The sequence below is a fragment of the Trichomonascus vanleenenianus genome, assembly GCF_965637985.1.
Source record: "Trichomonascus vanleenenianus strain CLIB 3782 genome assembly, contig: TRVA0_019S, whole genome shotgun sequence".
Lineage (NCBI taxonomy): Eukaryota > Fungi > Ascomycota > Dipodascomycetes > Dipodascales > Trichomonascaceae > Blastobotrys > Blastobotrys vanleenenianus.
Genome location: NW_027481868.1, coordinates 195,773 through 210,594, shown reverse-complemented (window position 1 = coordinate 210,594; position 14,822 = coordinate 195,773). Strand labels below are relative to the sequence as shown.

Below are 14,822 nucleotides of genomic sequence, written 5' to 3'. Positions count from 1 at the left end.
AGGGCGTTTCCCGATACCTAATGTATAATTTGACCTTGTAACTCATGTGTAGATGGACTTAAACTCAAATTTGTAGTATTTGTGACTCACGTTAAAAGAAAAATTCGTGTTTTCGCTCGACTAGTCTTCCAATTGAGTAAGATCCCGGATAGCTATTGAAGGTTTTGAAAAGGAAGAGGGCGCTGTTATCGTGATTAGACCTTGAGTTGAGCTCTTGTGGAAAGTGCTCGAAAATAAGTGGTCTCATCGACGTAACGGTTAGTGTAATTTGTACAGATGCAACCGCCTGAGATCACAAGAGAGCGATATCAAAAATAGTCAGTCTACCAGTGAACTTTATGAAGACGGGTTATCGCGTTGTTTTTAAAGAATTACTGGAGAATGTCATGGTTTTCGGTATCTTCTATAAACCTAGGCATGTTTTTAACTCCGAGTCCTATTGCAACCGCTTGACACCACATATTATGCGAAAACAGAGCGTGCCAATAGCACACGCTGATAGGCATGGTACAATCCGCAATCACCAAGCTTTAGCCTTGATGCTACTCGAGCCTGTAACGGTTATTGTTTGTGATCCACAACCTCAGCATTATTCGCTTTACTACTGGCAGGAAGGCGTGTCGTGAGTGTAGTGAATGAGCAGAAAAATTGTCTACGGCCGCATACTGGTAGTAGGGAAGCCTCAACCGGAAGAATGAAGGACTGAGCTAGCACGAGAAGTCTGTTAACTGCATGCGTACGACAACAAATTTAGGGGGCAAACATCTCTTCTTCTCTTATACATACGTCTTAAGTTATACGGACCGGCATAATTCATAATATTGGTAATTAGATCATCCTAGGGCTCCTAGTGGCTGGAATAAAGTACCTACAATTTGAACGTAGAGATCAATGCATATATATTATAACGTATACATACAGTATATGCATGCTCGGCTACACACACAACGTATACAAAAAATTGTATGCATGCGCACGTCGTTTATAAGCGTATACGCGCGCGTACGTGTGCACACGGCGCACAGGCCTACCGTCGTATATGTAGTTCCCAACGGCGTACTTATGTGTATGCATGCATGTCTCAGATTAAAATTTTTCGACAAAAACTCCAACATCGAGATCTGTTTCCATCCTCAACATTTAAGAGCTCTTCATAAGAAGCTGTAAGCGCTCGGCAACGGGGAATTGAACCCCGGTCCCCCGCGTGCTGCGAAATCGCTGACAGGCGGAAATTCTAGCCACTAAACTATTGCCGATTGATGAGATCCCTGGCCATCGGTTCATATTAGAGCTAACGTTTACGCGAATTGATGACTGATCGCTTAGTCATCAATTTTTCAAAAATTATAAGCGTATTTATCGGCCCAAATTGTCATTAATGTTCAATTTTAGCGCTTTAGTTTTCTTTATACGGCTTCTATTTGTACGTATGCATCACTGTAGGTTGCTAATTGAGGATACTGAACTGTTCCAATGGCTATCATCACTTTTTCAGGATAATCTTCCTCTCTGATGTCGCTATTCGTATTTACTCGCTACCCATGCATTAATGAATCGTCTGTATTTCGAGCCCGTTGCGACTGTGCCACCAAGTTAGGCTTATTGCTCGCTACCCAGACATTTCAATCTATTGACACAAGCAGATTCCAGGTATTGTTACTGGGCTCTGGGAAGTTGATGGTTGTACGATAGTTTTTAACGTGTGATTACTAAATTAGAGAGCCTATCAAGATCAACGATAAAGTACCAAGCTTGACGTGAGCTAGCATCAGGTACCATTTCATTATTGGCCATTATATGCTTCTTTTTTTCGGGAAATTTTTCTAATGTAAACTTTTTTGGCGCGACCTTCTAAATCGTCAATTTTCAATCACTCCTAGCGTCGCACTGAATCAGCGTTCGGCTCAATGACTCTGCTCTCGCAATAAATGAAGTGCTGGTAGATATGGACGAGGTCGATAAGGCCCATGCGCTCGATTGGTGAATCAATGACCACTCAGCAGCCTTGCTGGCCTATACCAATTGAGCCTACCGAGTCATGCCTTAAGTTACAAGCTCATTACTTGTGGCAGAGCGAAGCAGCTGCATAATTAATGTTTCTATGACATGACCGACATTCTGCGCAGTAAGACCAGTTAAGAGGCAAATGCGAGTCAATACAAGATGTAACTGAAAAATACGAAGCAAACGTTGCCGCTTTGAATGTCTTGCAGACGGGTGGTTCTACGAGATTAAGCGCTGGGTAAACTACCAGATGCAACAGATTATATACAAATTTAATACTGTAGCATTTGGAGCTGCTACGATTTAATAAGTCCTGCAGGTTCAGTAGAGAGGAACGGAATGGAGAATAATGAAAATACAATCTCAGAATAAGATCAATTCGACAGACTAGGAATTATTTTTTCAACAACTGGCCATTTAAATGGATTCTGAACCTTTCAAAGTAGTGATTACAGGGCGTTGTTGGATATACTCTCATACACCGCCCCAAGAGAGAAGTTCTAAACGGGTGAAAGTATCCTACTAGCCGTCCAGAACAAAACAATATCCACCACAGCGATGAGCTAGAATGTGTATACAATCACGTTCTAATCCATTTCTGGACTAGAAATATCGCTAAGAAGCCGATTTGTTTGAGATTATTGAGTACCGAGTTCAGCAATGAGGTTTATACTATAGCAGGTTGTGATATACTTGGAATGAGCCGTTGAGTTACTGGCCCCTCGAGAATGAACGAACTGACTTAAACACTAGCAATATATATTATAAATCCGAATTACAACGCATCTAGTCTATCATCAATCTCCTGGGCGCTGAGCTTTCGGAACCGTGGCCCCCGCAGATCTTCATGACCCTCGTAGCCCTTAAGATGGTCATTCGGGTTGCCAATAACAGCAATCTCTACAGTGTTGCCGTTCATTTCGCTCTCAATCGTCTCCTTGAGCGTCAACAGCGCAATGTGAATGGCATCCTCGAGCTCCAGCTCCTTGTTCCATCGCTTTTCCAGGAAAGTCTTGGCCGACGCACTGTTCTTGCCAATCGCAGTGGCCTTCCACGCAAAGTACGATCCTGACGGATCGACCTGGTACAAATTGTAGCCGTGAGAGTCGTCGTGCCCGGCGACCAGGAGACTCACACCGTACGGCCGCACACCACCGCTCTGCGTAGCCTCCTGCACCGTTCTGGCCACCTGCTGCACGAGGATCTTTGTAGGCGGGTACTCCTTGTACTTTCTCTTGTATCCAACGTGCGACGACCTTCGCGCGCTATCCAGTAGCACCCGGAAGTCGGGGCCCATGCCGCTATACACCATTCCAATGTCTGGAGTCACCGAGGCGACTTTCTCCAGCGCATCAGCGTCAATGAGGTGGGAGCTGGCCTTTTTTTCTGTGGCAAGGACAATGCCGTTCGAGGCTTTGATCCCCAGAGCAGTTACACCCTGGTTCACCGCCTGCAATGCGTATTCGATCTGAACGAGTTTGCCACTGTCATTTAATTCCGTTAGTATCCAAAGAGAGAACACAATTTGTGGGGAAAAACTTACCTCGGAGAGAAGGTTGTCAGCGAAAACGAGTACCGATCAGCCATTGCTTCAGTTTATGTGATAAATAGTTCGAAGAGTTGGTTGGTTGTTGGCTTTGAGCGTGGCGTTCAATGGGTGAAAGATGGGAGGTTTCGACTCAACTCCGGTCCCACCATGCCGGTTCTACTTATTAAGTAGCGGCATCACAGTTATTTACGTGTAGTTACTGGAATATGTATTGTGCGGTAGATATAATTTACTAATTGTCTGTGAATTCATTTATTTGGTTTGCCATTAACTACAATTTTTTTTACGTGTGCCGGAAATCAGATATTGCACTTCAACGTACCGGTACTACCATCTGGCATGTTCTTCTACGGTAACTAAGAACATTCGACAGGCTTCCCTTTTCCCTCGCCAATTGCATCCTTAGACTACATAATCTTTATTTATTGGCTCGAATTTTCACACTGGGGGGACCAGTCCCCCCAGACCCCCCTGGGGCTCCGCTCCGCGGAGATCTCCTAACGACTAACTAGTAACACTTTTGTTACGCTGTTGCAAAATTTTCTGTTACACGTTAGTTGGGAGTTTTGCAACACTGTAACAAATGACCTCCGCGAAGCGGAGCTAAGGGGGTTTGGGGGCTGGCCCCCAATTCAATTGAAGAGAGAGGGCAGGAGGGAACTGAGTTCATTACGTGTATCTTCTTCTTTTTTTATTTCGCTCTGTACGAGATCAATATCTCATTAATTTGGTCTCTTATTAATTGGCGTTTTTATTGGAGATCAGTACCTTGTACTCCATTTTGGCGGTGTTTCGAGCAGCGTTCCATTTTAGTTGAACAGGAGAAGATGAGGTATGCTTCTGGGGCGGATAAGGACGGATAAATGGTGGAAATAACTTATTTCATTACGCGTAGCTTCTGTTTTTATCGTCACCTGCGGTTTCTCAGGAGATGAGTATGGTGTTTTAATCTCTTCCTGCGGTTTTCTCAGGAGATGAGTATGATGTTTTTATCGCCTCCTTCGTCTCTCAGGAGATGGAGACGGTGACCGTGAATCGTCAGACTTGTAATCCTTCCCGGCCTCTTTCAGATATTTCTTCTGGGACGCCTCGAGCTCCGATAACAGAGAGCCTGTCGGGCGTTTTGCGTGCATGAAATTACACAGTCCTCCTCGAGAACAATCGCGCGTTTCGTGCTGGCGACAGCACGCTTCTCTAAAGTCGGTGACAGGACTTAGCTCACAGTAAACGGGCCTCCCGTTGTACCATCGCGAATTAAAATTATCCCGAGCCTTTGCTGCATCCTCTTCGTATCTGAATCGGGCATAGACGTTGCCCATGAGATGGTCGTTTGAGTTCTCACACACCACCATCTCTTCAACCTTGCCAAATAGCGATGCCTCGGAATAAATGTCTTCATAAAACGCGTCAAAGTGCTCCTGAATTTCGCCTCGGCTCATGTGGTTATTCGACAGCAGAGGGTTCGAATATAAATTTGGGCATAGGATCGTTTGCGAGAACTGTGGTTTGATATGCTTTCTCGAGCACTTTTCGCCATGGCGACACGCTCCGATTTTGTAATAAAAAGAGCTATTCAGTTAGCAACATCCATAAATAACAAATGAACAAATAAAATACCTACCAGTTGACCTTGTCGTGCTCCGTGCCGTAGATAGATGCTAGATAGTTGGCCATTAGTACCGATAAATTAAAACGTGGGTTTGGAAAGAAAATCGATTATCAATCGATCTCCCAAATACACGCCATATCACATATTGTACCTGATCTAGAGCCTTCTATCATCCATCATTTTCGGTATTTGCAATACCGACAAATTTAGTTCTATTATAAATTTATACTAAGTATGGGTGTAAGTAAATGAATTGTGTCAAGGATGGGGGGCTAACTTGTCAGAACGATGGAGGGTCGGTGTTGTCCCGTAAAGACCTAGTAAAACTCGAAAAGAAGGGCAAGACGAGCTCTGAAATATTCGAAGCCAAGCAGCTGAACTCCGTTGACATTTGGTCTAAATGTGCCTTCAGCGGTGAACTGCTAAGATCGCCTATAGTCAGCGACTATCGAGGCAAGTTGTACAATAAGGAGGCTATATTAGAATGGCTGCTTAGCCCGCAGGATTTCACACCACTGCAGAAAGACCTCATATCCCATGTTAAATCAATCAGAGATGTGGTTCCTTTGGAGTTTTCTGAAGAAAATGGCCAATGGGTTTGCCCAGTGACCAAGAAAAGCATCAAAGAAGAGTGTTCCACTGTAAAGTTCGTCTATCTCGTTCCCTGCGGCCATGTATTTGCAGAATCTGCGATTAAAAACATCCCGGGCAATACATGCCCTTCATGTGATACTAACTACGAGGATTCAAATGTAATCACGATCAACACTTTTGACGGTGATGAAAAGCAGTCACTGGAAAAGAGAATGGACCAGTTGGTAAGCCAGTCGCTCACCCACTCACTCAAACCGGTCAAATCTACGAAAAAGCCAAAAAAAGTGAAGAAGTTACAAAATGCAAAGGCCACTGGAAAAGTATCCAAATGATAACAAAAAATGGAGAAGTGTGCTTCGTTTCTTTCGGACTATGTACAGTTAGGGTAAGTGACTTATTGGCTGTTTTCGTTAGTCGATGCTGGAGCAGCAGCAGCAGCAGCACCTTCGTTCTCGAGCAGCAGCTGCTTCTCTCGGGCCTCACGGACCGAACTTCGGTTGGCCCACAGGGTCATGCCAATGCCACCGGCCAAGTAAACTTATCACTTATTAGCTACTTTCCCTCTCCGTCTTCAAAGGGTTACATACCTGAAAAGCCGATAATACCAAGGACAGTGAGTCGGTGGGCCGCATCAGCGACCTTAACGTACCATGGTCTTCTGTACATCATCTTGGCTTATTTTTCTAGATCTTGCCAATGAGAATAAAAAGATATCGTGTGATGTTGAAAATTGATCGAACTCCCACTCCGTTCGCCTTCCGTTGTGAGACCTGCATCGACAAGCCCGACATCGATACAGTCGCACATATATTAACGGTACCTAAGTGAACAAATATTGGGGAGTACTATAGAATAATAATTACTATCGAGTATACAGCAGATGCTCAGGAATGTAATAAAATATGTTAATATTACCGGGATCTAAACGAAAAATGCTGGCGAGTACAAGAAATACAGTACACTCGAAAGCACTACGGCTACCGGTACTACCTTATATAACGAATACTCGGGATAATATCGCTAACTGTATCAAGATCCACATATTACTCTAACGATATGTACCGATGTACAGATTTCACATTCATATATGACTGTTTAAGAGCAATTGCCTCAAGTAGATAGATAGGTATTACCATAGGTAGGTACCGGGTACCGTAATGTTGTACCGGTAACTGTAGATTCTGGCCAAACATCCATAGCTAGCGAATATCAAGCCTCAAGATTAAGGTATTACTCATTAGCAATGTAATTATAGATCTTGCCTTAACATATGATCTAAAACATCACTCCAGCAATGTGATTCCCCCCACCTTAACTTATGTGACTGATAAATACCATTCTCCATATACATGGCAAATAACTTCCATATAGGGTAAATATCAACTAGACATTTGATTTTTTCCCATAAATAACGGGTAAAATACCAATTTCCTCAAGATCAATGTATGTAGATTCTCACCACGGTCAATTCACGATATAAAGCAGCTCAACTCCGCGAAGCGGAGCTACTAGGGGGTTTGGGGGAAGGATTCCCCCAATTCACTTAGTGGACAGCTCACTTACTCGTAGTATAAAGTGCTTATGAAGCGGCTTAAACTCCGCGGAGCAGAGCTACCAAGGGGTTTGGAGGAAGGGAAATATACCTCATTAATATATTACTGTATGTACCCCGTAATTACAGATCCTGCCTAAAGTAAAGAACAGCGTTGCTGAACCAGACATAGAGCTTCCACACGCCAGCCTTAGCAAGGTCGGTAAGGCCCCAGAACGCCTGCTTGCCGCTGTCGACGAAATTGTCCTTGACTCGACCCCATCCCTCGGGATCAGCTCCGTGAGTATAGAGGTGGTACTGAGACCGTGCCTTGGCAAGCAGCTCATTTCGCTTCGTGCCCTGGTACGTCTTGATGCCGTACGTGTCAAGATACGCCTTGAGGTCGCTGTCGGACCACTTGTCAAAGCTCGCCGCCTTGGTCTCGTCCCAGTACTTGGAAAGGGATTTTGAAACGCTGTTGTAAGTCTCGCCGCCCTGCTCCTTGGCAGAATCGTAGTACTCCTGCGCCGACTTAATCAGCTCATCGCGGGGTCCCTGGGCTTTCTTGCCCTGCTCCTTGAGCCAATTGCCAATATCCTCCTTGGACCAGCTGTCAAAGGACCAATCTTCGAGTGGTCGCTTCTGCCTGTTGATCCTAACGAGTTCCAAGAGCTTATCCTTGGTCGTCTTCGGCGGGGCTATGACCCCCCGGTCCTGCAAGAAGGACTTAAGCCGCGATTCGGACCACAAAGACACAGATCCCTCAAACAGTCGGTTTCCAGCATCGCTGAAGTAATCCGTCGCCTTGCTAAGGAATGGAGTCGCCTGCTCAGCAGCACGATTCGTAAAGTCCTCAATATCCTGCTGCAACAATTTACGGTGTCGTCGGGCATAGGCCTGGATCTCGTCCTTCTTACCGTGTTGAGGAACTGGCAATCCATGAACGTCGGCCCAAGCTTTGAGCTGCGAATTGCTCCACGAGTCAAATACATCATCTCTAATGTTGCCTGCAGTATCATAGAACTTCTGGTTGGCAAAGTCGAGGTATCGATAAAGCTTATCCTTGGCCGACTCCGACGCAATCTGCTTGTAGTTCTCCCAGTCCTTCTCAATTAGGTGCCTGTGCTTTCGCGCAAAAGCCGCCAATTCGTCCTTCTTGCCATGCTGGGGCACAGGAAGTCCATGAGCGTCTGCCCACGCCTTGAGCTCGGACTTACTCCATGAATTGAACACATCAGCCCTCACGCGACCATGAGCGTCGTAAACCTCCTTGTTGGCCCAATTGATGCTCGAGGTAAGCTTCTGGGACGCAGTTTTCGAGTATTCCTCGACATCCTTCTCCAAAAGGTGTTTATGACGCCTAGCAAAGGCCCGCAACTCATCAATTTTGCCCTTTTGGGGGACATCGAGCCCGTGGACATCGGCCCATGCCTTAATCTGGCTCTCGGACCACGAATCGAACGCATCGCTCTTCACCTTGCCTACGCTATCGAGAACCTTCTGCTTGCCCAAATCGACGAGCGAATGGAAGTGCTCCCGGGCGGCATCACCAGTAGGGTCCGCTACGACCAGCACGCACAGCGCTGTAAACACAAACACGGTCAGAAAAGTTAACTTCATTTTCAATCAAACTATCAGATTTCAGTGTGACTGGAAACTCAGTGTGAGAAAGAAGTGGAAAAGAAGGAGAGTTTCTTTCATGACGGCAACTCATCTATTTCTACACTCAATTGGAACTCTGTCTTGTCTGCCCGCCTCGCTAGCCAAGTCTCGCCACAAGGGCGAGTCACTTCTAAGCAACACAAATCCGGTACTTTGACAGCAATCGTCGGTGATAATCACGACATTTTCCAGAGTCGGGCAATCGTTGCATCACTGGACCTGCACCATTAAAATGCCTCAGCAATTGAACTCTTCTCGCCCTACTGCATCTCATCACAACCCATCTTCGTTGCTCATTCACTCGATTGCCCTTCCAATTAATGCCCCAGGCGCCCCCTTCAATGCCGCCCTCCTTTGTGCCTGCTCTTTGTCTCAACGCGGATAAAGAACACGTGAAAATCACGTGATGGCATCCCCGGGACAACCTCTTTTTTTACCTCCGCCGCAATCAAGTTAACTTAATTGTAATTAGGGGACGTGCGGCGCCCGCAAACGGTTGAAACATATTGGCAATGGGACTGACGATAAGGTATGGAGAGTACTGAATGTACAGGAATAACCGGGGGTCGCATGCGCTGGTGGCCGCCGCAGAAGACAGAGAGTGACCGAAAAGAGATTGGAACGGAAGAAGGACGGAATAAGAGACCTGATGAACGCAATGCGGAATAGCTCTCCAAGACTGCATGTGTCGCAGCTTATGGACAGAATTGTGAAGTTACCTGGAAACCAGGGCCGGGCAGGAATGCCAGAGTTAAGGAATTATCTGCTCAATTCCAATTTTCTAGTTAAACTATTTAACAAAGCTCAAATTATGGATCTTGTCTCGAAATTGTTTGAGGTTACTGGATATCTCGACGATGAGTTTGATGTGCTGAATACGAGTGAATTCTTCAAAGAGCAACAGATCGAAGAACTCCCATAGATGAAAGATTCTTCACAGCCTGTTTTAGACTTTGCAAAGACTCGCAAATTCCTGGATGAGCATACACCAGCGATGATGACTTTATTACAAGCTTGTGCCCCAGAACTTTTCACCAGAGAGGAGTACAAGTACCGGATTCCTATGCTTATGGCAATTTTTGCTTCCACCAGAGATAGGAACACTAATGGAATCCAGAAGATCCTCGGATTACATTTCCATGCACGTGGCATGTCTTTATCTGAGATTGAATTGTTGCAAAGGCTCGGGATCTGCGTCAGCAGCAGTACCGTTACCCGAGAGTACGGCAAGCTCCATGATCATTGTGGGAGTGATTCTAAGAAGTTTGGATATGATACCACTACAATCATTACTTACGATAATTTCGAGCAAATGAACATAGTGAAAGACCAAACAGCGACGAATCAGCTACAGTTCAATTCAGTAAATACAACTGGTATTGCTGTTCAAGGAGAGCAGTATCCGCCCAAAGAAATTAACCCCAGCATGTTTAGGTAAAAGTCCCATGGAGTTGGCTCAGAACGTGAGAGATATTATTTTCGACAATAGCTCTTTGAAGGTGGGTGATTGTAAGTGTGATCAACATTCAGGAAATTAATGTGAGCAAGATCCGTAAGGTTCTATAACGGGCAGCTTTTAAATTTTGGAGAGCTCGACAGTTACGCCGCAGCAGGGCGCGAGCAACAGTTGCTGTAACCCAACCTTGCTAAACTATGTATCTTGATTCTTATGCTATCCAATGTCTTCGCTGATCTCACCAGACTCATTATGATTTCCTTCAAACATACTTCACCAGATTCAATACCACTTTCCTACAAACATTGAGAAGATGCAGGACAATGCTTGGCCAGCGAAATTACCCACAGAAATTTTAGAGTTGATATTCGACCAAATTGCGGCGGACATCAGAAATGTTCAGCCTGCACAGGACCTCATAAATGTTCAGCTTACATGCCGACGGTTTCGTGCCATTGCTGCAAGGCTAATGTGGAGGTACGTCAACATTCTGGTTGATCATCGAGATTGTAATACCTTTAACATTCCGTTTGATCTGCGAGATAAAGATGCCTTTAGAGTAAGGCTAACTCTTAATGGTCAAGGCTTTGTAATGAGTTTGAAAGTTCTATCTGCCGTTGCCGATCACTTCAGGAAAGTGACACTCGATGCGCTCTACTATGATAGTCAAACAGAACTCCTCGACTTAATGAGGCTTACGATGAGATGTGCCGTGGAGATTACCTTGATCTTTCACAGCAGATACTCAGCCTACATAAAGACTATTGTGCTAAAGGCACTGAAAGACCTCTCGGCTATAGGACCCGAGAAGAAGCTGACCTTCACGCTCGATTGTCTTACGGGGCGCTATACCTGGGAATCTAAACATGTGGACCAAATAATCAGCTTGCTTGAAGAAGTTGATTACCCTACGACATCATAACCGCATCAACTGAACTCAACGTTATCATGGTACCGGTAGTCCGAAATGGTGGAGCAGGCGGCGTTACAAGTTTTGGATTCTTTAAAAAGTGCATCAGATCTGCTCCTTAGGCATGGCCACGCATGTCTTGCTTAGATATGACAGAATTTACATCATTTAGTAGCGATGGCTTTACTTCTGTTTTCATTAGTTCTAGTGATTTATTCGGGTGCATATAGCTTGCTAGTAGTAGGCAGTAGTCACCAGTATTTCTTAATCTTCTTGGCAACGTTAGCACTACTGAGCAGGTTTAATATGTTTGGAGAGCCCCAACCCTTACGCCGCAGCATGACCCGAGAGGTCGCTATTAGCAAGTGTTGCAACCATTGAGAAAATGCAGTACAGCGCTTGTCTAGCAGAGGATTGAGCGTATAAAAACTTACCCGCTCTAATGATACGTTGATCGGTCGTCGACCCAATACATGTGTGTCTGCCCAGGTACCTCCGCGAAGCGGAGCTACGGGGAGTTTGAGGGGCTGGCCCCTCAAGAACTAAAAATCACTACCTTTACTTCGCTACTAGCTGTAATTTATTGAATTGATCAAGGGGGACTATTGAGGCAGCTCATCCTAAGCGGTAGAATAAATGTACCACCTGGTAATAAAACTGGGGAAGTGTACCGGTCGTGACGTCCCAAAGGACGGCGGACCGGATTTTGAAAACTTTCCTCGGCGAACCTTCAAACCATCCCCCGCCAAACGATAAAATAAAAAATGTCTGCATTTGGAGCACCGCAGCAGCAGCCGTCGTGGTCTGAGATGACTCCTGAGCAGCAGGCCCAGGCCGGCGCTCTGGCGATGACCAAGGTTATGCACTCCTGTCCCGGAAAGTCGGTCTTTGCCGGCGTTACTGGTTTCGGTTTTGGTGGTATCTTTGGTCTCTTCATGGCCAGTGTATGTGCAAATATCCCTATCTACTTTACTATAGTCCTATCTAGTTTAGTGATTTGCTAGATATTTTTAAAGGGTAAGGCTAACATGGGTTTAGATGAGTTATGACACCAATATTGGGTCCGGCATGACTACACAGATTGCTGATCTGCCATTCAAGCAGCAAATGAAGCTCCAGTTCTCTGATATGGGTAAGCGCGCATGGTCGAGTGCCAAGAACTTTGGCTTTATCGGTCTTGTTTTCACCGGTACCGAGTGTGCCATTGAATCTGTAAGTCTACCAACCAACCAACCAACCAACAACCAACGAATTAACTAACAAGCTAAAAGCTTCGAGCAAAGCATGATATTTGGAACGGCGTAGTGGGTGGCTGTTTGACCGGGGGTGGCCTCGCTGTCAAGTCCGGCCCACAAAGCGCCCTGTTTGGCTGTGCCGCCTTTGCTGCATTCTCTACTGCTAGTACGTTACACAAACTCTTGTCTTATTTACCCTTACTAACTGTTGTATAGTCGAGCTGTATCTCAGCTCAGATAGCGCTCCGCCACCGTCTACGGACGAAGACGAGTAGAACCCTATTAATTAATGAACTGTACATAGAAAATTCTAACATAATCCTCGCAACAATTCCTCTGCGCAGCGGAGCCACGGGGTCTGGGGCAGCGCCCCAGGAAAGATTACGCCAGTCTCCTTTTCCTGCATGTTGAATGCATGTCGCATAATCGCTTGAGCCGCACCGCGCCGCACAGGGTCAAATAATTCACCCGACATTGCGCTCCCAACGCGAAACTTCTCAGGGCCAAACACGAAAAATTCGACTTCACTTTAGAGCCCTCCCAGGGAAAGAGACATAATCGCGTTTTGAAAGAGGACAAGAATGTCGGCCAGGTTTCCATCGGTGAATATGGCGAGTGACACAGTGAGTGCTTCGGCTTCGCCCCAGCCGGCTGAGTCGCTGAACCTGCCGATCCCCATTGTCGTTACCACCCCGTCGAACCACCCTCAAAAGTACCAGAGCCTCGTGTATAACCGACCCCCGCGCCAGGATAACCGCGAGGGTCAGAATATGAGCCGTATGCAAATGGCCCTTCATTCTGGAATTGAATCTGAGGTTGACTGGGCACTTACTTCGCTGCTACAATTCTCATACTACAATTCCGAGATGCTTCACCTCGAACACTATCCCGAGATGACTGAGGACCTATTGACTATTATCAGCGGTTCTTCACTATTTACAGACCCTATGTCCGAGAAGAACATGGCTTTGGGCGCTTTGGGCCAGTCGAACAACCAGTATGACGAAACTCAGCGCGTTTTGGAGGCTCTGCTTATCATCCGGAACGTTTCGCTGAACCCCAAGGACGCGAATTTCCTCGCTCAGCTGCCGGTTTGCCTCGAAATTGTGCAACAGGGTCTCCGGGTGCCCCAAAATTCGCTCTATTCCGAGTTTAAGAGCTACTGTGTCGAGATTATCGAGTCTATCAGCTTCCACATCACTCCAGACTCGGCGGACGACCCTCTGTTTAGCACTCTCGTAGACCAACTGACTGGCGCTACTGACCGTGGGTTTATTATTCCGGCTATGCGGTCGATTGCACGGTTTGTCATCCAGGACAAGAAGAACGTCATTGGGTCCATTTCGCGCACTCTGGTGCGCCAGGTGCTCAATTACCTGCTTGTAGACGACGAAGAGCTCATTTCCGCGGCGCTAGACCTGCTTTACCAGTACACAGCGCACTCGAGCAACGTTCAGGACCTGTTGGCCAATACTGAGGCTCGCACGCTCTGTACGAAGCATCTCGTCAGACTGCTGACCTACCGCATGCAGGAGCCAAAGCAGGACTATATTCGGCTTCCCCGAAGGACCAAGAAACCTGCCCCGGTAAACCCGCCTCAGTTGGCGGAAGAAGTCGTGAAAGAGCTCATGACCTACGAGGAGCCCCACAGAGCAACTAACTGGCTGAGAACGTCCTACGAGGAAGACGCTGAGGCCGAAGTGACGCAAATTTCGCTTTGGAAGGCCTACGAGGGCCAGTTTGAGGAATTCACAAAAACTGGCAGAAGCCTGCTTCCCGCAGCGACATTTATCAAAAACGTGCCCAATGCGTACTCTTCTGCATCCGCTATGGTCATTAACAAGCCGGATGGATCACGGAAATATATTATTCACGGTATCAAGCCGCGTGAGTTTGCCGTTCCACCATCGGTCCTCAACGCGCCTCCGGTCGAGCCTGAGGAACCGGCCAGTGTTAACATGAACCAACCTTCTACGTTTGGCGCTACGGCGGCTCTCGTCCTGGAAAACATTGCTCGCAACGATGTGGGCAACGAAGAGCTCCAGCATTGCATTCCTGACCTTATGAAGGCAATGCTTCTTAATACTACTGTTCAGATCTACGTCGAGGACTTGCTGAACCTGATATCCAAGGACGACGCTAAACCCATGCTTGGCCAAGAGGGTATCATGGAGTAAACCTGCATCAGTAGAACGAACTTACATAGGACTTATTTATTATCTGTACGCCTTATTATTTCCCAGTTGCTATTCATCTTCTAATTCTCCGCGAA

The 14,822-nt window shown here is 46.3% G+C and overlaps 8 protein-coding genes and 1 non-coding gene across 9 annotated transcripts; 4 read left to right on the top strand and 5 right to left on the bottom strand.

Moving 5' to 3' along the window:
- Window positions 1–1,170: 1,170 nt before the first annotated feature.
- tRNA-Asp(GTC) lies at window positions 1,171–1,256 on the bottom strand. The gene is given in 2 exon segments: window positions 1,171–1,206; window positions 1,219–1,256. It is a non-coding gene; the product is annotated as a tRNA-Asp (tRNA).
- A 1,523-nt stretch (window positions 1,257–2,779) lies between these two features.
- PRE8 (proteasome core particle subunit alpha 2) lies at window positions 2,780–3,591 on the bottom strand (the record flags this gene model as incomplete). Its single annotated transcript, XM_076684897.1, has 2 exons — window positions 2,780–3,488; window positions 3,548–3,591. 2 exons carry the CDS (start codon window positions 3,589–3,591, stop codon window positions 2,780–2,782), a joined length of 753 nt encoding a protein of 250 aa, XP_076540938.1.
- Window positions 3,592–4,542: 951 nt separating this feature from the next.
- Window positions 4,543–5,227, bottom strand: TRVA0_019S01992 (uncharacterized protein; the record flags this gene model as incomplete). The annotated part of the gene is made up of 2 exons (XM_076684896.1): window positions 4,543–5,122; window positions 5,175–5,227. 2 exons carry the CDS (start codon window positions 5,225–5,227, stop codon window positions 4,543–4,545), a joined length of 633 nt encoding a protein of 210 aa, XP_076540937.1.
- A 169-nt stretch (window positions 5,228–5,396) lies between these two features.
- On the top strand, window positions 5,397–6,088 carry TRVA0_019S01970 (uncharacterized protein; the record flags this gene model as incomplete). Its single annotated transcript, XM_076684895.1, has 2 exons — window positions 5,397–5,402; window positions 5,447–6,088. The coding sequence occupies 2 exons, from the start codon at window positions 5,397–5,399 to the stop codon at window positions 6,086–6,088; spliced, it is 648 nt and encodes a 215-aa protein (XP_076540936.1).
- A 62-nt stretch (window positions 6,089–6,150) lies between these two features.
- On the bottom strand, window positions 6,151–6,425 carry COX14 (Cox14p; the record flags this gene model as incomplete). Its single annotated transcript, XM_076684894.1, has 2 exons — window positions 6,151–6,293; window positions 6,344–6,425. 2 exons carry the CDS (start codon window positions 6,423–6,425, stop codon window positions 6,151–6,153), a joined length of 225 nt encoding a protein of 74 aa, XP_076540935.1.
- Window positions 6,426–7,431: 1,006 nt separating this feature from the next.
- On the bottom strand, window positions 7,432–8,907 carry MSC1 (double-strand break repair enhancer MSC1; the record flags this gene model as incomplete). Its single annotated transcript, XM_076684893.1, has 1 exon — window positions 7,432–8,907. The coding sequence occupies one exon, from the start codon at window positions 8,905–8,907 to the stop codon at window positions 7,432–7,434; it is 1,476 nt and encodes a 491-aa protein (XP_076540934.1).
- A 1,811-nt stretch (window positions 8,908–10,718) lies between these two features.
- TRVA0_019S01904 (F-box protein) lies at window positions 10,719–11,327 on the top strand (the record flags this gene model as incomplete). The annotated part of the gene is made up of 1 exon (XM_076684892.1): window positions 10,719–11,327. The coding sequence occupies one exon, from the start codon at window positions 10,719–10,721 to the stop codon at window positions 11,325–11,327; it is 609 nt and encodes a 202-aa protein (XP_076540933.1).
- A 752-nt stretch (window positions 11,328–12,079) lies between these two features.
- TIM22 (translocation channel protein TIM22) lies at window positions 12,080–12,825 on the top strand (the record flags this gene model as incomplete). Its single annotated transcript, XM_076684891.1, has 4 exons — window positions 12,080–12,259; window positions 12,354–12,527; window positions 12,587–12,716; window positions 12,767–12,825. 4 exons carry the CDS (start codon window positions 12,080–12,082, stop codon window positions 12,823–12,825), a joined length of 543 nt encoding a protein of 180 aa, XP_076540932.1.
- A 333-nt stretch (window positions 12,826–13,158) lies between these two features.
- RSC9 (Rsc9p) lies at window positions 13,159–14,727 on the top strand (the record flags this gene model as incomplete). The annotated part of the gene is made up of 1 exon (XM_076684890.1): window positions 13,159–14,727. The coding sequence occupies one exon, from the start codon at window positions 13,159–13,161 to the stop codon at window positions 14,725–14,727; it is 1,569 nt and encodes a 522-aa protein (XP_076540931.1).
- Between the last annotated feature and the right edge of the window lie 95 nt (window positions 14,728–14,822).